This window comes from Hermetia illucens, chromosome 3 (assembly GCF_905115235.1).
Source record: "Hermetia illucens chromosome 3, iHerIll2.2.curated.20191125, whole genome shotgun sequence".
Lineage (NCBI taxonomy): Eukaryota > Metazoa > Arthropoda > Insecta > Diptera > Stratiomyidae > Hermetia > Hermetia illucens.
This window is the reverse complement of record NC_051851.1, coordinates 115,734,750-115,757,046: the sequence shown is the minus strand read 5'-3', so window position 1 is coordinate 115,757,046 and position 22,297 is coordinate 115,734,750. Positions and strand designations below refer to the sequence as shown.

The following is a 22,297-nucleotide window of genomic DNA, read 5'->3' as shown; positions in this document are numbered from 1 at the left end:
AATTACAGGCAGTTCAGGGAAAGCTTTCTAAAAATGATAATGTGATCGTGATGGGTGATCTGAATGCCATGTGATGGGGAAACATTGTCTTGGTGGCCGTAACGATAATGGTGGGATGTTTGTGGATTTCTACAATTTCCACGTCTCGTTATTGGTGGCTCATTATTCAAGTACAGAGCCTGCCATCAGGGGTTTCCAAGTGAACGACGCCATACGAGCAATCAGACCGACCAGTGATATACAGAGCTATCTTGCTGATCGCACGGCAGATATGCTAAGCATTGAACTGCCATCAAAAGTGATCTTTTGTACGGTGCTGCGCAGGTCATCGGCCCTGTCCCGAAGGGGTCTCATATGATCTGACTGACTGCAGAACTCCGATACTACGCGAAATCCCTGGAAATTCGACAAAGTCCCCAGAAAGGGGTAAATAGTAACCATATATATAAACAATATAAAATCTGAATCGCTAGCGGAAATACCCTCCATATAGTCTTGAGGATTGATTATAACCCACAGAACTTTACTAGGATATTTAGATCAAATTATTTGTGTAAATGGCTCTTTAAAAATAGAGGGGAATTGAATTTTTAACTATATACATACAGAACATTCATGCACTCATCGTTCCTCACATAAGGAAAGTGACGCGTCTAGCTTCCGGTTTCCCGACTTGTTTAAATTTGCTGCAAACTCCTCTTGAATCCATCCTAGAACCTTAAAATTGCATAACATTATTTAGAGCCTCAAATTTAGTGGGGGGCCTACTATCATTGACAAAGTCAAAATAGGGTAAAAATTACTGCACCCTAAGATATAAAATGACATTATCCCATTGAAATGAATAGTCAGACATACGTAATGCATATACACTACGAACGATGTTGAAACGGAACTATCGTGGACCTAAATATTAATACCCCAAATTAAATACACCTTGGCGTGGGACCAAGGCAGACCCAGACTAAACAGGTGTTCTGGCAAAACGATGTTGATGATGAGAATACAGTAGAAGTTGGTGCACATCTAAAGGAGTTTTTGAACGAAAGCTACTAATTATTAAACCCAACAGTCATAGATCATGTTCACATATATTGAGAACATTCCAAATTTTTACCCCAACAAATACATCTTTTCTAATAGCAACATTATCCAGATCCATCTATTTTAATGATAACACAGTTTCTTGATCGTGATGCTGATATCTGTAAATTTCCTGCGAAACTCAAAGATTAGATTATGATCGATTATAATACTCTCCCATATCACCATAATACATCCTCCAAATTCTACTCTGAACCTCTGTTACCTAACCTTTCAACCACCTTATCAAGCTACTGAGTATGATGCCAATTGTTACAATGTCATCGAAATTGATCGCTTCAGCATATGCAAGTTTCAACGGAAAATTTCAATAGCAATCAACAACTTCGATGAACACTTCAAAACTTCAATAAACAACCACCTGAACTCCTCCCCCATCGCTAAATTTGCGTTTCGCGATTAGACATATTGACAACTTAATAGGGTGTTCTACCAGATATTGAATCGACCTGTTTGTGAGCTTTTATGGTCTTCATATATAACAGCAAAAAAATCAATACGATCCAATCCACATCCACATCATATGATGTTGGATGTTTTTAAAAACACATTAAATAGAGATAAGGCCGCTATTAGCTGGCTTCATTCTTCCTTTTTCATAACGAAACTTCTGGGTAGAATTCATTCATCACTAGTAGCCAAATAATTGATAGGACCACATAAAATATAAGAACACAAACAGCATACAAGTCCGAAACGGGAAGGAAAGAATTTTTGATACGAAATTGCTTAATGGAGACATTCATGAAACTAAACAGGCTATTCTTTAGGATCTTTAGAATGCTAACTCATTAAATTTAGCGGAATACATATAATAATCATATTATATAATACATATAATATTTTATGTTATTTTGAATTGAATAATTGTTTCATTGAAAATATCTTCTTAACACACTGAAACTCTTAATAACAAGTTTCGAACTTTAAGAAAAAGTAACACAAGTATTTTCCGTTTTTAGATAAAATATTGTATTATGTATTTTACATAAACCGAATCAAATATGTGATAACTTCTGTAAACGATCAGTTTCTCTGTTTTACTTACTTCCGCATTCTCCCTTGTTAACTGTTGATAACCTAAAAGTGAAGCGAAGTGGAAATTCACACGCAATTATTGAAGCCTCTGTGCTACCCAGACTGGAAAGGTTGGAAAGGGAAGGAAAAGTGAAAAAATAGAAAAAATCGGTTCGACTGCTCGCATGAAGCCATAAAACTCGAAACCTGAGTGCCGCGATCGAGAGGGAGAATTCACAATGGAATACATCCTCAGTCGATGACTTCCAAAGGCACTGCCTTTAAGTCAGTTTAGACCTTAAATCAGTTTATATTTTTAGATAACTGATTAGAGAAAAAAACGATACATTTGTGAGTTATGATAACAATTGGGTTAATTAATATTTTCTCCGAAAGATCTTCGTTTCATTGATCCTACAAATTTTTCGGTAACTTCTGCAGATATAGACCGCCAAATATCCTTTATGTGATTCTTCAAGTCCTTTTTTGCATTTTACCTCACTTTCGCGTAGCTCCTTTTCGACAAGTGCCCACAAGTGTTCTATCAGATTTAAATCCCGGCTCCAAGGTGGCTGAGCGAGAATGCTTTTGACATTATAGAAGACCCATTCCTTAACGACATTGGTTATGTGTCTTGGCATGTCAAGTTAACCTATTTTAGTGACTTTTTTGTATTATATGCATTAATTTTGGTCCTTTAGACGCTATAGTACATCACGATGCTGCCACCGCCGTGTTTAATTATTACGATCTACTAAGGCAGTGACTACTTCTCTCCACACCAATTGCAGGCCATTGGAACCAAAAATGTTGAATTTAGATTCATCGCAAAAAATAACGGTTTTCCAACGCTCTTCTGTTTTATTTTTAAACTCTTGGGCAGTTTGAACTCGTTTTTTCAATATTTCTTGGGGAAAGCAATGGCTTCTTCTTTGGAGTATAGGCCCTTAATATCTCCCTGTGAAGAAAATTACGAACGGCTTTAGGATGACCTGTTACTATAGCTTTGTTCCTATCTTCTTTGCAACAGCTATTGCAGTTGGCTTGGAGTTGTTTCTTATGTTTCGCAAAACCTGTCATTTTGTTTGCTCCAACTAGTTTTCATGTTCCAACTACCATCTGTTTTGCGAGAAACGGAACCAATTTCTTTAAAGTTTTTTATTGCGTGATGAACAGTAAACGTTCACTTCTTTGTTTTTGAACTATTTTCTTAATGCTCCCAGTCCCAGGACAGCTGCTCATTGTTCCTTTTCGGTCCTTGAACGCACGATACTTGCAACGAATTAATCGTTGTCATATGCGCCAGGCAACCCAGAAGTTTAAATACAACACGAAACAACAGTTGCGTTATGTGTTGCGATATAAAATGAGAACTGAAAGTGTCCAATTTTTTTTTCGCTGCGATAAACACTAATTTTTTTGTTTTCCTGTAACATTTCTGTGTAACATAGAATTAATAAAATAATAATAATGTAGAAAATACCCATAAATAGTTATTGTTTTTTCTTTCATAACTCATTTAAAAATATCAATGTCCAACTTTTTTATTGGTTGATTGTATTATACGTTATTTTTTTTTGTAATATTATCCCGGGATGGGAAATAGGAAAATACTAAATAGTAGGAAAAGGAAAAATACTGCGTACAAGCAAATGGATCTTCTCGCCCACCTAAGCATCCAAATATTCTTAAATAACAAATACGTAAAACCCCGGGCTCTGCTTTCGGCTTACAACTTATTTTCTCTCTCTCTGTATACATTTCTCTATTATTTAGTTGGTTTGAGAACATCCTGTGAACCATAGCGTTGAATACGGGCTTTTTTATCGATATTGTCTGTAAAGCATTCTTAGTTATCTAGAAATTTCGTGTATATTTATGGAAGTTATTTTTAGGCCTAGAACAGGTGATTGTCCCTTTTTTACCTCCATGGTAAATTTTTGTTTTCTCAAGTATTGTATATATTCCCTTTTCTTTCACGTTTGCCAGCAAATCGTCTACATATTATACCCAGAATTTCAGAGGAGTACTACTTCTGGGAATTGATTTTCAATCCTCTACATGCGATTTCGCGTTGAAGCCGTGAGAGTGGATCACTCATTCTTATTCGGGTAATTGCTTCGTATTTTTTTCTGAAAGTGACATGCATGTTAATCACCTCCGCTTACTTCTTCTGTTCCAATAATTCCAAATCATTTTTGCTTCCTTAATTTATTACAAATATATTTCTCCATTGAATATCACGAAAATACCATTTTCAGGTCATATCTGTACTAGTTTTGTCACTGATATACTTTCCCTGAAACCTTACATACATATTTCCATTAAATTTTAAATAGAGTAACAAATAACAGCATGAAGCCTTCTTTGGAAGAGGTTTATGTTTTTATAAATTCACACTACATTCAGTCAATATCTGATTCTTTCTCGTAGATATATGTTATGGTGTGCGTTAGAAGTTTCATGAAGAGCTTACTTAAAATTAAGCCACTAACCAGAATATCTAATATATAGATTGGAAAAATGAACAAAAAAAACAATCTTTTAAACTAGCAAAAATAGCTTAAATCTAATGGCCACTGTGCTCTCTAAAAATTTTCGGATAATGATTTACAGACCGAGAAGATAAACAGTAAGAAATAAAAATTTAATTTTACAATAAATTGTTGGGAAATGGTCAAAAACCCCGACAGAATTCTCTTGGCCTTAGTGGCAAATAAAGAAATATGAAAGTAATAATAAATGTTTAATCGCGCTACTTTTAACTTAAATTATTGTTCTTAAAATTATCATAATTAAAACTATTTACTTTTCGGTTTATATATTTTTTCTTTTTTTTACAATAACATCCATAGAGAGAAAAAATAATAATAACAGTTGTAATATTTACAAGGAAACAAAGAGTAATAACATATATATATATCTATATATATATATAGGCATTGACATCGAAGCCTCCAACAAAAGGTTGACAAATAGTGTACTTTTCTATGAGACCGAAGCATTCCTAACTTCAATTCAGGATGCTTCGCTCCCAACAGAAAATTATAAACGGTACATTCTTCACGACTCCTCAATCACCAACTCCAGTTGTAGGTTATGCAACTGTGAAGAGGAGACCATCCAACACATAACATCTGCGTGCAGGATTTTGAGCAGTATCGAGTACACCAATCGTCATAACTCCGTCTACAAGATTCTCCATCAAAACCTTGCGTTGAAGTATAACTTAGTGGCAACCTACTATCCTTACTATAAGTATACTCCGCAGAGAATCTTGGAAAATGATCGGGTCAAACTACTGTGGGATCACACTATTGCCACTGACCACAGTGTTAATCATAACAGACCCGATCTAGTTCTGCTTCTGAAGGAAGAACAAGCGTGCTTCATAATCGATGTAGCCGTACCGTTGGACCGGAACACTGTTGAAAAACAGCACGAAAAAATCCGGAACTACGGCCCCTTGGCAGACGATATGAAGCAGACCTGGAGACTACAAAAGGTCGAAGTAGTCCCAGTAGTAATTTCAGCGACGGGATTAGTCCCGCAGAACTTACATAAAGCGCTGAAAACGTTCGGTCTTAGGGCTGGACTATACATGGAGATGCAAAAAGCGGCTATCCTTGCAACCTGTGCTATAGTCCGAAGAGTCCTGTCCGGTAACAATCTGACCTAATGGGTTTCAGTCTTGATCCGCACTGTCTTCGATATAAGATCCATGTCTCTGTAGTGTAGAACCTGTTGCCTTCAGCCCATCCGGTCCGTGGGCTTTTTGAACTATATATATATATATATATATATATATATATATAAGTTACAATCATATTTACAAAGCCCCACCAAGAAATAAATGACAGAACTGATGCTCGTGAAGACGCACTTCTTATGTGGAATGCGCTCAGAACTATCCTCGTTCGCGACCATGTGGAAATCTCTCCAATTCCTTTCCAAGTTCCTACTGCCGTACGCCAAGGAATTTCGAAACAGGATCGTTTCACACTTTTGCGCATTGCTTGTCATCCACCAGCTGTTCGTGAAGTACTCAATATCATTGAACATCTTGTGAAGTTGCACATCTTGAACTTGCAAGGTTTTGCTGATCGTTGATGTAATAATGATGGTTTCATTTAAGTATAGCTCGTAATGTATATCCGTCGAACATACTCGATAATCAATTCGATGTGGTACTGACATTTTATTTTTTATCGAGCACCAATTTGACGCAAGAGACGCCACTTCTACTTTGTTGATAATAATAGAATTTCTACCAAACTTTCCAGTAGACTGTTCCATTTTCTCATGGAACGTGCGCTCCCTGTACAGAGATAAAGCTGATGAGCAGCTAGCCGACACCCTGTCCCAGTAGAGGGCTAATGTAACAGCGTTACAGGAGATGCGTTGGACAGGGACTGATTTTCTGGAGAAGAGCCGCTACATCATATATCATAGTGGCCATCCAGTAAACCATGTGCTCGGAGTAGGTTTCTTAGTCAGCCAAAAAATGAAATCTGCTGTTATCGGCTTTGAAAACATAAGCGAACAGCTATGCACTCTGCGCTTGCGAGGCAGGTTTAGAAATATAAGCCTCATTACCGTTCACGCCCCTACAGCGGAGACTGCAGAGTGGGAGAAGGATACCTTCTACGAGGCAATAGAACGAACCCTCGAAGCCTGTCCCAGATATGATATTAAAATCATACTTGGGGATTTTAACAGCCAAGTAGGGAAGGAGCCCGTATTCAGGCGATACGTTGGCTCCCATAGTTTACACGAAAAAACAAATGATAACGGACTGCGTATTATTCAATTAGCAGGGTCACATGAAATGGTTGTTGGAAGTACCTGGTTTGCGCGGAAAGCGGTCCACAAACATACGTGGGCCTCTCCAGACGGGACCACTTTCAACCAAATTGACCACGTATTGATCGAACGCCACCACCTCTCAGCCTTGATGAATGTTAGAACATATAGGGGGGCCAATATAGACTCGGATCATTATCTCGTTGGCATGGTGCTCCGAGCTCGAATAACAATACCACCTAGAATCCCCTCTCAATCAAGTGAGAGTGAACACTGAAGTCATCTACAACACAACCCTTCGCGACACCTATAAGAGGGAAGTGGATGCCGCAATAACTGCAGTCAACAGAAGACCTGGAGATAAAGCATTAACAAATGATCTTCACAATCACCTGAAGAACATTATCATGGATAGGGCCACAAACATAGTTGGCCCCAGCCGCAAAAAGAGTCGGAACGGAATGTAAGCTAGCAACGGAACGGAAGAATGCCGCATACCGAGTAATGTTGCATTCTCAATAAACGCGGGCACGCGCAGAGACTTATCACGAACTCCGTCGAGCGGAGAAGCGACTTCACAGACGGAAAAAGGAAGCCTGGGAGAACCAACAAGTCTGTGAACTACAAAAGTACAGGGAACAACCGCACCAGGCGCGCAAGTTTCACCAATAAGTCAGCAGGATGAAGCCTTATACACCTCGATGCTCATCCTGCCGAGACAAAGAGGGAAATCTGATTTCCGACAGACAGGGCATATTGGAGCGATGGGTTGAGTACTTTGATGAGCTACTGAACAACCAGAACATCGGCGAGTTGGAGGTCCGCCAACTGAAGACGACGGACAAATACCGCCACCACCAAGTTTAGGAGAAACAGTCCGTGCAATTCATCGGCTAAAAAATCATAAGTCGCCAGGAGCCGATGGAATTACAGCCGAATTGGTTAAATATGGAGGCGACCAGTTACACCAAGTGGTTCATCAACTTGTGCTCAAGGTATGGAACAGCGAATCAATGCCTGACGATTGGCAACGAGGCATTATCTGTCTCATACATAAAAAGGGAGATATCACACAGTCCAGTAATTATAGAGGTATCACGTTACTGAGTACCATCTAAAAGATATTCTCTGCTATCTTGCTAGGCCGGATAGCCCCATACGCCCAGAACATCATTGGCCCATACCAAAGAGGCTTCACTCCAGGCAAATCAGTAACAGTAAGTGCGGCAAGCGATGGAAAAACTATTGGAATATGGACAACAGTTGCACCATCTGTTCATCGACTTTAAAGCTGCCTATGATAGCATAGCCAAGGTGAAACTATACACGGCCATGAGAGGATTCGATATCCCGACGAAATTAATAAGACTGACTAGGCAGACCCTGACCAATGTGCGAAGCCAGATAAAAGCAGCAGGATCACTCTCAAGACCATTCGACGTCAACAACGGTTTACGACAAAGGGATGCCCTATCATGCGTCCTCTTTAACCTGGCCCTCGAGAAAGTGATCCGTGATGCTGAGGTAAATGCAAGAGGTACGATCCTCTTCAAGTCCACCCAACTACTGGCCTATGCTGACAATATCGACATCATGGGAAGAGCCAGCCGAAATGTACAAACTGCCTTCATCCAGATCGACAAGGCGGCGCGAGATCTTGGGCTGCACATCAATGAAGGCAAGAAAAAATATATGGTGGCAACGTCAGCACCGAAGACGAATCAACCAACAACATCAAACCACACTGATCAAACACAAAGAATAATAAGGATACGAGAATACAACTTTGAGACCGTTGACAATTTCTCCTATCTAGGGTCGAAAATCACAACCGATAATTGCTACGATGATGAAATCCGCGTACGGTTGTTGTCAGCCAACAGAGCCTATTTCAGTTTACAAAAACTGTTCCGCTCGAAACGTCTCACCATAAGGACAAAGCTCTTACTATACAAGACTATGATCTTGCCAGTCCTCATGTATTCCTCGGAAACTTGGGTTCTTAGCAAGAAAAATTGCGAACTCTTTGCCGCGTTCGAGAGAAGAATCCTTCGAAGAATTTTTGGCCACCTACATGAGGATGGACGATTCCGTAGCCTACACAATGACGAAATCTAGTAGCGATACCATGACCGTCTGGTTGTGGATAAAATCCGGCTCAATAGGTTACGGTGGGCGGGTCACTTAATCCGTATGGATGAGGATGATCCCACCCGGAAAGTCTATAAAGGCAATATCTATATTAGAAAAAGAGAACGAGGCAGAGCCTGCCTGAGATGGAGCGATGGCGTAGATCAGGACGCCAGACAGCTTTTAGGGATATCGAAATGGTTGACCTCGGCGCAAAACCGGGATGTCTGGAGTTCCTTATTAAGGCAGGCCTAGACCGGATACCGGTTGTTGCGCCGTTGATGATGATGATAATTAACTTCATGCACCCTCACTCTCCCGTTTCGCAATCGATGAACAGTACTAATCGAGACCTTTCATTTGATACCCCACATGACTATATTCGGTGAAAAAAAATTGTCCACCTCTCTTTTGCATATATTGGCACCTGACTTAAGTTGCACATTGAACGATGTAACTCACTGCATGCGTGGGTTTATAGTTCCCACCTTCCCACCAAATTTGGTGCCAATTGTTTTAAACAACCCCTTAAAAAAAGAATCTTCTTTCCACCATTACGTATAAAACTGGGCTTAATGAAAAATTCAGGGAAATTGCCCGCAAAAAGCAAAGAGGCATTCGGCTGTCTTAAAAACAAACTTCCAAAACTTAATAAATCCAAAGTAAAAGAAGAAATATGTGTAGAACCACAGATGGGACAAATTATACGAATTTTATAGAATCAGAATTCTAATAAATTTTTAAACTTAAAATGCAGATCTCATGGGATTCATTAGGAAGTGTATGTGGGAACTTCTTATGAAATCGTAGAGCTAAAAAGGCGCAAATTGTGATTGTCATTGTTGAGAATAGTTCGATAATTTCAAGGTTGCCCATATTGCTTTAGGCATCGAGAATGGTACGCTAAATTACATTTGGTAAAATCAGGCTTCCATGGTTGAATTGCCAAGGAAAGAAGAGAATATTTCCGCCAATTAATTTCCACAATGGAAAAAAAAATTTCGCAGTAAAATAAAATTGACATATGCTTGCCGATTACTTTTGGACTTTAATAAGAAAATACACAGGAGACACATGCAAAAAAAATTAAGAAATCATTCTAGAATAATTTTATTTATTTATTTAATACTTATTACCAATTTCAATAAAATAAAATAAAATAAATAAAATGCCTCAAAATAAAAAATATATTTTTTTATTCCCACAAAAAGCTAATACCGGGTTTTTAATTATTTCATGATTCATTGACAGTTTTACTTTACGGCACAATAAAAAGTTGGAATTTGGTGTCGAGTGTTATCAGTATCGCATTAAAGTGGAGCAGTCGTGCACCCAAAAATGTTATATAAGAATATCCGCTTTCTGTCTTGTTTATAACTTTTCTACAAGCAATAAATTTTTTTATTACATGAATTGTATGTGATAGTCAGTGGAAATTTTTTTTCTTTCAAAAATTAATTTCATCTATTTCCAGTTCTCCGAAAATTTTACAACAAAAAGATTTTTTCATTTTTGAAACTAGTGTGTACCACAGTAACCTTCAAACCTCTCCATGAGAAACATATACTGTTTATTTAAATAATATGCATTAACTAATTTTAGAAATCTTTTAAATTACGAATAAATTAAACATTTTCACTGGAAACGCGCTGAGAACACCAAAGGAATAGGTTCAGCTAAACACGGTTAAATTACGTTTCATCGGGGTTCTTGCGTAAAATAAATGTAATTCCAGCCCGAAAAGTTTATAGGGACAATATTTGGGGTAGAAAAATAGCAGGTGGACTTAGGAATCCCTCGATTCTTAGACACAATCATGATTAGTCATACATACATGTTGGCAACTCGGTAACGGTTATGGATGTTGGCATGTAGATCCGTTTGCGATTCCAAAACCGTTCAACCGATCGCCATGGTATATATGAATACTTTGTGATAGAGCAGGTTTCTACACTATATTAGTTGTGTAAAACGCTACTAGATGGCGATGTGGCTGGTTAACTTCTACCATTCACCTTATCATCATGAAATTAATATAAAGATGCGGTTTTTGATAGAAAGTATTTTGGTGCTATCCACGTTGTTGTAACTTGTCTCTAGATAGCGCACTAATGCAACTTGTACACTTTTCAATCAGTCGTTATGACAAATAATGACTGTGATTGGTGAAATATTAAATTCTGAAAATTACTCAAAATTCCACACAAAAAATCGAACATTAAAGAATCAGCCAAACATGTAGAGCGCCGAACGAGACCTCGCGACAGGAATTAGAGCCTCTACTTCAAGAGCTCGCGAAACATGAAAAGAATAACAAACATCAGAAAAGCGAAATATAAAATTCCACAATCTGCGATTCGACAATATGGTGTACGAATTATAAATTTTCAAGCGAAAGCGTCTACTTTCAGAACTGCTGCAACTCCCGAAAAGCAACACACACCGCCTGAAGACGAACGTTCACGACAAGCTGGATGAAGATTGAGAATCAATCCCAATAAAGCGGCATTTAATTACAATGAAGGCTATGGCTAGGCTCATTGACCGTATGACTATATTTCGCTCACATTTTTGCGCTTCCTAGTATGTGTTGTTTCACTAATAAGGACAATTTGCCACCACTGATTGAGTCACCAGAGCAACTTCTAACTCATATTGCTGGAGCTCCTCAAGAATCCAAATACTTTTTAAAGCGTGTTCGGAAATCCTATACACGCTTTCAAATTACGTCGTTTGTAAAATATGGTATTTTCACACCCACTTACTTCTTCCAGTGCCGGCAATGTACACAGGCAGAACAAGTTTACCTAATTGAAGTAATAAAAACTTGTTGTTTCTTGAGGTAATAAAAACTTGTTGTTTCTTTTTCGTTGGTGTGGGTATTTATTCTTGCAAATATCGATATTTCGGGAACCACTTGTTCCCTTCATCAGTGCTAAGAAGTTTAGCACTGATTTCAGGAACCACTTGTTCCCTTCATCAGTGCTAAACTTGTTAGCTAACAAGTTTAGCACTGATGAAGGGAACAAGTGGTTCCCGAAATATCGGTATTTGCAAGAATAAATACCCACACCAACGAAAAAGAAACAACAAGTTTTTATTACTTCAATTAATTAATCGTTGGAAACACCGCATAATTTCACTCTGAAGCTTAGCTAGTCCGTAATTAGATTAAACTTACATTGAAGATTTGTTGGACTCAGACAGAAGAGCAAAAAGGCTACATATTTATATAGTCTACTTGGGGCAGAGACAATAGATCCACTTTAAAGTGTAGCAGGTCTCGCACTTAGGAACTGTGCAACCACAAATGTTCGGATTTCAAACTTTCAAAATATTTCATCACTCAAATATCTTAAATAGCTTAATAGTTCACTATGTGAATGCAATTTTGTCCTATAAAATACACTATCAGTAGCGATACTGGAAAACCTTGTGTAAATCCTACCACAATTAACACATTTTATTTTCTGCAAAAATTACTTGGAAAAAGAATATCAATCCAAATGAAATTGGAATGCCGTCTCTTATATTCATTTAAGGACCAGATTATTGATTATTGATGTCTTTAAACCAACAAATGCCTTATAAATTTAATTTCAATTAATTCCTGAACATTTCTATTTCTGTTTCAGTGTTCTGATGGTCATCTCATCAATTGGAAATATTACGGTTTTGGTGCTACTCATCAAAAGAAGATTGCGTGGTCCTTCGAGAATAGACATAATGTTAATGCATTTAGCTATAGCCGATCTACTAGTCACATTTCTAATGATGCCAATGGAAATTGGCTGGGCGTACACGGTGTCCTGGAAAGCGGGGGATGCCTTATGCCGGATCATGGCCTTCTTTCGAACATTCGGATTGTATCTATCGAGTTTCGTCCTCGTATGTATATCCGTTGATAGGTAAGTAAATAAATTTCGATGCAAAAATATTCTCAATGCCCCTTTACATATATATATATATGTGAATTCTAATAAAAATGAATAAAAGAACCAGCGAATAATATTCTCGGCTAGATTTAAATTGTATATTTTATAAGGAATGTGCAAGAATCGGATTTTTGTTAAATGCAACGTTTTTTTTTTTATTTCAGATACTTTGCGGTTCTGAAGCCACTCAAACTGTCAGATAACCGGGGTCGTATGATGATTCTTGGCGCGTGGCTCAGCTCCTGCATATGTAGTACGCCTCAAGTATTTGCTTGATCCGCTAAACAGCTAATTCATTTACTGGTGACTTTACATTTTAGGCGATAATCTTTCATCTGGAACAGCACCCCAACGTGACGTGGTACGAACAATGCGTCACATATAACTTTTTCAGTAACGAGATGCATTACATTATCTATTCCGTGATGGGCATGGTATTCATGTATGCGCTGCCACTGATTATTATCATATTTTGTTATGCATCGATTTACATAGAAATTTATAGGAAGAGTAAAAAAGTGATAACAGGTGAATGGACAATCGGAAATATCCCTCGCATACGCGTTATACTATGTTAAATTTAGAGTAAATTGGTTTGTATTTTTAGAACGGTTTCGGCGGTCCAACGACGATGTCCTGGGGCGAGCTAAGAGAAGAACACTTAAAATGACCATCACTATTGTGATAGTGTTTATCGTGTGCTGGACACCATTTTACGTCATGTCTATTTGGTACTGGTTGGATCACGAAACGGCACTAAAAGTTGACCAACGGATACAGAAAGGTCTATTTCTTTTTGCCTGCACTAACTCTTGTATGAATCCAATTGTCTACGGGGCTTACAACATCAGGCGGAAAGGAGATAAATTGAACACGGTAATGAGCATATTTGCCTCAATCTTCCATGATGATTTTCAATATTTGTCAGAAACGATCATGCATAGAAATAACATATTTCCGAATATACCAATTTGCAGACTATAAATAATCGAAGGACATCTTTGGCGAAGCGAATTGAGAGCAGAAATTCTTCCGGCTCCTTACCGCCTTCAACTAACAATGTACGAAGGACAATTTGTATGAGGTGAATTTTTAGAAAGCACAATAACAACATATATTTAGAGTTGTCATGCAGTAAGGGTAGTGAGCGCGAACGTAAACACCCACTCCTCCTTTTATTCGTTTTCTACGTTGTGTTCACACCCAACTCACTCCTCCTCAAGTGATATAGCATATTATTTCATTGTGTGCTGATAATAGGAGAGGGCCAACTAAATAAATTACAATTTCATACCCCGCTTGAATATGATGTGATTGATGAATTGCTTTCCCTTAATGCTTCCCGGATAACATGGCGGAGAGTTTCTTTAGTATAAAATTTGCTCCGTTCTCTTACGGTAAAATTCTCATCGAATCATTTTCTACTTTTTCTTAGTTTGTGTTCATCCCCAAAGGCGTTTTCTGAAAATTTACACCCTTTATTAGCTGTTTTGCGTAATCATTGTCCAAACCAAAGTAATTAGACTGATATAATTAATTGGCATTAATCCTGAATAATTGCCAGAAACGAACTCCTATAATATATGGTTACATATGCTTCATCTTATTGTGGTACTGTATTACATAATAGATGTCGGAATGGTACATTTTCTAAATATCAATGATAGGGATTAGCTTGTAAGTCCAACTTCGCCTGACTCTCCCTTCCCCCTCCCCTCTCGCTCTTTTTCACTTTTGCTCTCCCCTAACCCCCCTCACGGTCGGACCTGAATATTTTTTTTGCCAAGACTTTAGTCGGCATTATTACTATGGTGACATCGCCATTATCTGAAGCACCAAAAAACAGCTTTACCTTGTATTGCACTTGTTTTTGAGAAATCGCATTTGTATGTGACACCCTTCCTCAAACTACCTCTATATAGATCACACTTGAGTTCACCGCCCTAACTGGAAGCCATTAGAATCCTAAATTTGGCCCCATTCTCACCAAGATTATACTTGTAGTGAATGCTTTTTAGCACACATGTTTCAAGATAATGTTGGTACTCACAACTCCAGCTCTATCATGAATATGGTCTCCGTTAATTCTTACACCATTGTTAACACACTTTTACAGCACTGGTTGCTGTAGCTCATATTTTTCAATTGCAGATTGATAGTTTCAACCTCAATCAACAGAAGTTTTGCTACCGCAATCGCGGCTATTCAACTACAGTACGCACAATATTAATACTGAACCAAGTATAGGCTCCTTGGCTATCTAGAGGCTCCCTTTCGTTAACTATGTATCTGTCAACAAGGGTGGTAACAATCGTCGTTAGAGACCTTATTTTCAATTTGTCATTAATTGCATTTCCGATCAAACTACCATGCAATTCGTTTGCCCCAAATCCCAATCGGGCTTTACGGTATGCCTCTAAATCCTCAAAAGTTCGAAGCAATACGTTACAGATTATCTGTTCCAACAAGTTGGGTTGGTGTCTACTAGGCATATGGTTGCCTAAGAAAATGGTTCATCAGATAGTTTACCAACTTTGGGATTCACCCACATTTAGAATCCATATTTGCATGAACACGACGATCAAACAACTATCTCGAGTTGGTAACTACGAGAGGAAAGCTATACCCAACTTTGAAAAAAACAGCCACTGTAGCTCCAATTTCACCAAAGTGCCTGTCGGTACGTGCTTTTTTTCCACTCCTCAAACTCACGATGGGCGCGAAGTCGAACAATTCCATGCCCGAGTATTGTAATCGAGAAAAAGAAAACCTGAACGAATTGCTTCCTAACTCGGTACCCCATTTTATGTGTTTCTTATTCAGTCAGACTGTGCTCTAGTTTCACTATCATCACACTTAATGCTGCTCAAGTAATAAGCTTATACCAGGGAGATAAGCACGAGACGAACACAAATACGAAACAGGGCACCAGATTTTAGGGTTCCTTCAATACCTTGACACCCTATCGCCTTTGAGATCCTTTTTTACGAGCTCCACTGGAAGCTAGAAAATCCTAACATTAATTATTATTTTCACGAAACCATGAGATATTAATTTACAAAGTAACAATCCAATCACTTAATTTATTCAACTAAGAGATGACATCAGATATATAGAAAAGTAATAATATCGAATATAATGCAGTCAATCAAAACTATAATTTCAGATATGACTAAGGAAAAAAGAATTCAACGGTAGAATTAAAACGACCACAGAATAGAATTAAAGGAATGTATGATTTAACAACGAAGGATGGCTAATGGGGACTCTTATTTAAAATTCACTTAGGTTGTAGCACGATACGGTGAGTTTCCTTGGCCATATTCTTTTAAATCTTCACACCTTTATGTTCTGAAGCAGCCAGCAACAATAATTGAAAGTCTTACAGAAAAAAATAAATAAAATATTAATAAAGATACATATTAAGAAATGTCTTTAAGTAGTTCTTTTGAACTGAAATTAGTAATAGCTTGGGCATTTCTCGGTTTACTTTATTAATTCCGTAAGTAAGCATTTATAGTAGATTGTTCGTAATGGCAATGTTATTACAAACCTCATTCTCTTTTTCGATATGTCCTTTCTTCTCGTGCAATCTTATCTTAGAATTCTAATAAAATTAATTTTTTTCTGATGACTTCAGAGACGTTGAAACCTGTCATTTCTAAGTTTCTTTCCCTTCGAGCGTGTCTGGCCGCTACGCTCCTCAATCCCAATGCAATACAACTCAATGCAATCAAAACGGATTAAATCTTTAACTAGTTGCCGACGATCCCTGAGTGAGTTGTACCACTTATGCGTTTGCGTTTCGAATAAAACTAAATCAGTGTATGCCTTTTGAAATATTTCCAATGATTCGGTTCACGAAAGTTTGAACAACCCCCGAAAATAGAGAGAGCTGGCAAGGGTCGTGAAGGAAGTAACGGTGGGCTTTTCATTCAAGCAAGAGTAAGAAGAAACAAGTCTAGAAACCAGAAGCTGGACGGTTCAGGTCTATAAAAACATTTGAACAGACGTTTGTCCCATTAGTACCGAGCACGTTATGCATATGCCTATATTACACGTATGTCAGAATATCCACATTCACGTCCTACCGACATTCACAGTCTTAAAATTTGCACTGAAGCGACAACTTTGATCTATTATAACTTTGTCAGTATTCGTGCGATTTCCACTAAACTTGCCCAGCATGATGATTTATATTGTAGCCCATATTACTCAACTTCATGATCCTAGGATGAACTTAAGGGAGGTTTTACAGTCAATTACTAAAAATTATAGTATATACTATTATCAGTTTTATTTTAACTGACATGGGTATGGACGGTATTTCGAAGCCTAGCAGGGTATAGCGGCAGCTTGGTGATTTCTATCAGATTATTCCTTCGGATCAGTTCTGAGAATGAGTTAGGAAAAGAAAAGATCACTTTCCAGCGCCCGCAGTCCCCCCTGTGCATTGAAAGATAGATAGTAAACCGATTTTAATAAGGTTTTGTTTTACACAACACACCTTAAAAAGACTTTACCTAGTTCCTCATCTCATGAACGATAAATTGAGCCAACACAATATTTGGATATAAATCGCTCCTCCATATAAATATGAAATTATCTCTGACATCAATGAGCCTTCACGATCTCCAGCGGAACTGCTCTGTGCAAGCTCTGCGCAGAAACCACCTGAGGAGTTACTTTTCCCAATTGTTTATAAATCATGGAAATCTGACATTTTTCCTAGTGAATGGAAGAAGGAATTGGTCGTTAAGGTTCGAAAAAGAGTACTCGTCTTACTCGTGTTAGTTGTAAGGGTATTTGTGCGCTTTCTACTGCCAGTAACGCATCAAAGAACACCTCAACATCCTCCAGATTAACGCCCGCACTAAATTCAACTCTACCGAGCACTTTAACCTCTTCAGATAATTTTAGAGCGAAATTTTGATCTCCTTTCATGGATTTCGAGAAAGCTTTCGATAGTGCCAACATGGAGTGTATTTGGAGCGCCTCTACACAAGAGGGACTGTCTTGGGAAACTTGTACCTTATTTCCAAAAAATGTGAATATCAAAATGAAGCTCGACAAGGTTGCATTCTGTCACCGATACATCATCTTTTAGTTAGTGTTGCCTGAAAGACGTGAAAGGATTAAATGGACAGTCTCATCCTTCCTCAAACATCTGGACTTCGCTGATAACTCTCGCACCAAATCGGGGATGCTGCACAAATTGCTCTGGATTTAGAAAACGAGGCAAGGAAAACAGGAGATAACATCATCAAAACCTTCTGACGATGACGGACGGTGGTACTGAACTTAACGTCAGACATTCGGACGACCACCCTATAAAATGCGTTTTGAACTCAGCGCTTTTCACGGATTCTCAGGTTTAATGCTCACAGCAATATTCTATTAGTTTGACCCAATATTACGAGCTATTATAAGAGATGGAGAACATCGAAATAGCTTCCCTGAATTAAACTGTAGCGTAGAAGCCCTTCCCTTTGACTGACTAACGAAAAATGCAAAGTTGTATGTTATACTCGTATATATGTTATCCAATCATAAAAACGGCAGAAACGTTTTTATTTTTGGAATTGTAATTTAAAAGTACAACTAAACTGAACAATGCAACTGCATATGATCGATAAATAGATGAAATAGTTTCGTCAGTTTGGCTGCTTTTAGGTCAACTTCCCGGAGACAACTATCGTAGGTGAGTTTCCCTTAACACCTAATTAATACTATGCTATGGGACATTCGAGACGTCTTTAGTACGAATATCTTTGAAGTTCATACATACGCATTCATCGCCGCTACCTCGTCTCTTATTAAATGAAATGGTCGTTTGGTCAAGACGTTCAAAATAAAAACAAAGTTGAACAAACTGATTCGAATACGAACTAAACCTAGACACCAATCCCTATGCAAAGACCTGAAAAACTCGTTGCATTCTCTATAGGCCTTGTAAGTGAAATTCATAGTTTTGTAAACCAATTCAAAATTTTCCAAACATTTCAGAACTTTCCAACCAACTTAAGACTTTTCTAAATCCATTTCAGAATTTTCCGATGAAATCCGCGCACGGTTGTTGGCAGCCAACAGAGCCTATTTCAGCTTACAAAAACTGTTCCGCTCGAAACCTCTCACCATAGGGTCAAAGCTCTTACTGTACAAGACTATGATCTTGCCAGTCCTCATGTATTCCTCGGAGACTTGGGTTCTTAGCAAGAGGAATTGCCAACTCTTGGCCGCGTTCGAGAGAAGAATCCTCCGAAGAATTTTTGGCCCCCTACATGAGGATGGACGATTCTGTAGCCTATATAACGACGAAATCTATGGGCGATACAATGACCGTCAGGTTGTGGATAAATTCCGGCTCAATAGGTTACGGTGGGCGGGTCACTTAATCCGTATGGATGAGGATGATCCAGCCCGGAAAGTCTATAAGGGCAATATCTATGGTAGAAAAAGAAGACGAGGCAGACCCTGCCTAAGATGGAGCGATGGCGTAGGTCAGGACGTCAGACAGCTTTTAGGGATATCGAATTGTTGGACCTCGGCACAAACCCGGGATATCTAGAGTTTGTTATTAAGGCAGACCTAGACCGGATACCAGTTGTTGCGCCGTTGATGATGATGATAACGAATGATAGAAAATTTATAGACAGTCGAGTTTTTTTCAAAGAATCCCAATTCCATTCTTCTCCAGTGGGGAAAAATTTATTGAAAAATTCTTCATTGGAAAGTGTGAATTTGAAATGAAAAATTCTAAAATATTATAGATATGGTAAAGTCCAAAGTTAGTTGATAATTTATGAAATTTGTTTGGAAAATTTTGAATTAGTTAGGAAAATTCTTAATTTAACTTGCAAAATCTATACTTAATAGTTCAAAACTCAATTTCTACGCCCCGAGCTCGGAACCATTTATAATGAGCACACGTCAAATCCACCAAGTATTAATAAATAGCTTCTAAGGCAGTCAATACGCCGGCCATAGTGGGATAGTAGATTACATTGCATACCATAACCTGCAATACAGTTCCCACCCTCTCATCAACTCGCCCATAGAAATCTAGCCCGCATGCTGATAAATCTTCATTAGTTACCCTATTAAATTTGAACGGTTGGGTGCGCTATTCCACTGTAATCAGATACAATACGCAACCTAATGTAAACGACCATCAGATGATAGCCCTTCAAAGCCGTTGTCAACACTTCGTGCATATGGCCGATCTCTAACTAATCTCCAACTGATCTTGTGACAGGAGCTATGATCAAACAGGGCATCGCCGATGACGAGGCGGTGCTCAAAACCATACCTCTCCATTACATGCCCGAGCAGATTATTGGCATTAAGCTCATCCAGTCACATGTAAAAAACCTCTCCTGAGAGGAGAGGAGTATCCTTCAGGGTCCTACCATCTCACTTTAGTTGGGCCCAAAATGTTCAGCTTATAGCTCCGCAAGTCTCGCTGAAATTGTAGAAAGCAAGCATTTTGCGAGCCTTCGACGCTGTTGCCGCGAAACTTGCACATATTCCGGAAGCCAATCATAAACCGTTTTCGATAGCCAAAGATCCAAAATCAGTCCTCATCCGAGGCATTGTTGATATTTCGGTATCAATTTTCGAAACTTGCAAGTTTGCTAGTCAACACATTTATATCACTTTAAGTCACCTTTTACAATAAACAGGAAATCCCTTGTACTCTCCAACCCCATAGACGTATAAACTGATTACCCTTAAAACTCGTGAGTTCTACAACTTATTTAAAAATCAATATTTGTTCCACATGTCGACTTCAAAAGGTAATTTCTATTGTTTCATTACAGTTGCGGCGATTCTGTTGAGCTACCTAACTTAAGGACACATAATCTTTATCACTAAGCACCATCCTAGGACCATAGACGCTAGCAGTAAGAGAAGAAATCACTTAGCAAAGGAACAACTGTACACGAAGATGCTCAAAGGAGTCGAGGCTTATTCTTCCTTGTATCCTGGTTGTGTATAATTTTTTAAACATACATATATTTAATTATTTTTATATAAATTTATATTTTACGCTTAAATGAATTTGGAGAGAACTAAATGATCATAACGATAAGGCATGAATCACAAAAAAACAAGATCACAAACTACTGAATTGAAAAATTATGTACCTATCACCTTTGTAAGGCTCAATGTGAAAAATAATAAAAAAGACAAAGACTTACATTGCACTTGTTTTTATGTTAAGGGAAATCAATGTCCGGAGACGGTAATATAATGTGAAGAGCAATTAGATTGAACTTTCCAGGAAAGCAAGGGGAAGTGGGTGTGAATATCGCCATTTATGCTCCGTCTCATATATTAGGAAGAATTGAACCAAAAATACGAATACACAACAGTCGACTTCATTAGGTCTGCTAAGTGGACACTTCTAGCAGAAGTTTCTCTCCGATAAAAAGCTAGCCAATTGCAAATTTATAAGAATGCAAACGAAAAGCAAAGAAAATTGTAACACAAGAGCGGCCCATTAGAAGAATTTGTATCGGTCTACCAAAGCCGACACTAACGCACACATGATATCGAACGCCAACAGCGATAAACATATGGCAGAAACCTTTGAGCAAATTTGTTCGAAAGAATGTGAATGTCAGCAGCACAGAAGAGAAGAGGCAACCAAAAGAATGAAATCAGTAAAAGCAACAGGATCTCACGACATGCACAACTGAGCTCTAGAAAAGAAAGACCTAGGTGATCCCTTTGATCATATTGTTGGCGAGGGTAAGACGCCATCTGACTGGCCAGAAAGTACAACCATTCTAGTATAGAACAAGTCGGGAAACGGAAACTAGCAAAATAGAAAACTCAGGGCCCGAGAATCCGGCAATGTCACGAAGATATTGCATGGGATCAGCAGCGTAACACGTTCTGATCGCGCAGTCCGTGATCAATATGAGAATTCAATTGCAATGTAATATGTAGGACTATGAAGGAAAGAAACTGGCCCACTCTCATTGAATCAAATTTTCGAGATGATTCTCATTTTTTATATGATACTTCTTCAACGATAAATACCCCCGAGTATTGCAAAATAGAGACCTTTTTCTGGGATCTTAACTACCGTTCTACAGAAGGCTACGACAATAAAAGTCACAATGACTTCACTTCTGTTAAGAAAGCAATCTTTGTCCGCATATTATAGTCAAAAGTACTTACCCCTTCCCCTTAAAACGCAGAGTCTTATTCACCAATCCTCAAACTTATTGTAATATAAAATACATTGAATGGGCGGAAAGCTGCCAGCTCTAAAACATTAATATAGCACTTAATGTTTG

General features: G+C 38.3%; 1 protein-coding gene across 7 annotated transcripts in view; it reads left to right on the top strand.

Annotated features, from left to right (window-relative positions):
• The window catches only part of LOC119651874 (gonadotropin-releasing hormone receptor), a 149,601-nt gene extending 128,410 nt beyond the window's left edge, over positions 1-21,191 (top strand). For 4 of the 7 annotated variants that reach the window (XM_038055684.1, XM_038055682.1, XM_038055686.1 and 1 more), the window contains 6 exons: positions 12,690-12,962; positions 13,154-13,253; positions 13,310-13,517; positions 13,597-13,865; positions 13,967-14,073; positions 20,810-21,191. In XM_038055684.1, the coding sequence (XP_037911612.1) occupies positions 12,690-12,962; positions 13,154-13,253; positions 13,310-13,517; positions 13,597-13,865; positions 13,967-14,073; positions 20,810-20,864 (1,012 nt within the window). In that variant the 3' untranslated portion in view covers positions 20,865-21,191. Of the gene's footprint in view, positions 1-12,689; positions 12,963-13,153; positions 13,254-13,309; positions 13,518-13,596; positions 13,866-13,966; positions 14,074-16,155; positions 16,294-20,809 lie in introns of all 7 variants that reach the window. The other 3 variants (XR_005249503.1, XR_005249502.1, XM_038055685.1) reach the window with 3 other exon arrangements.
• The last annotated feature ends 1,106 nt before the right edge of the window (positions 21,192-22,297 follow it).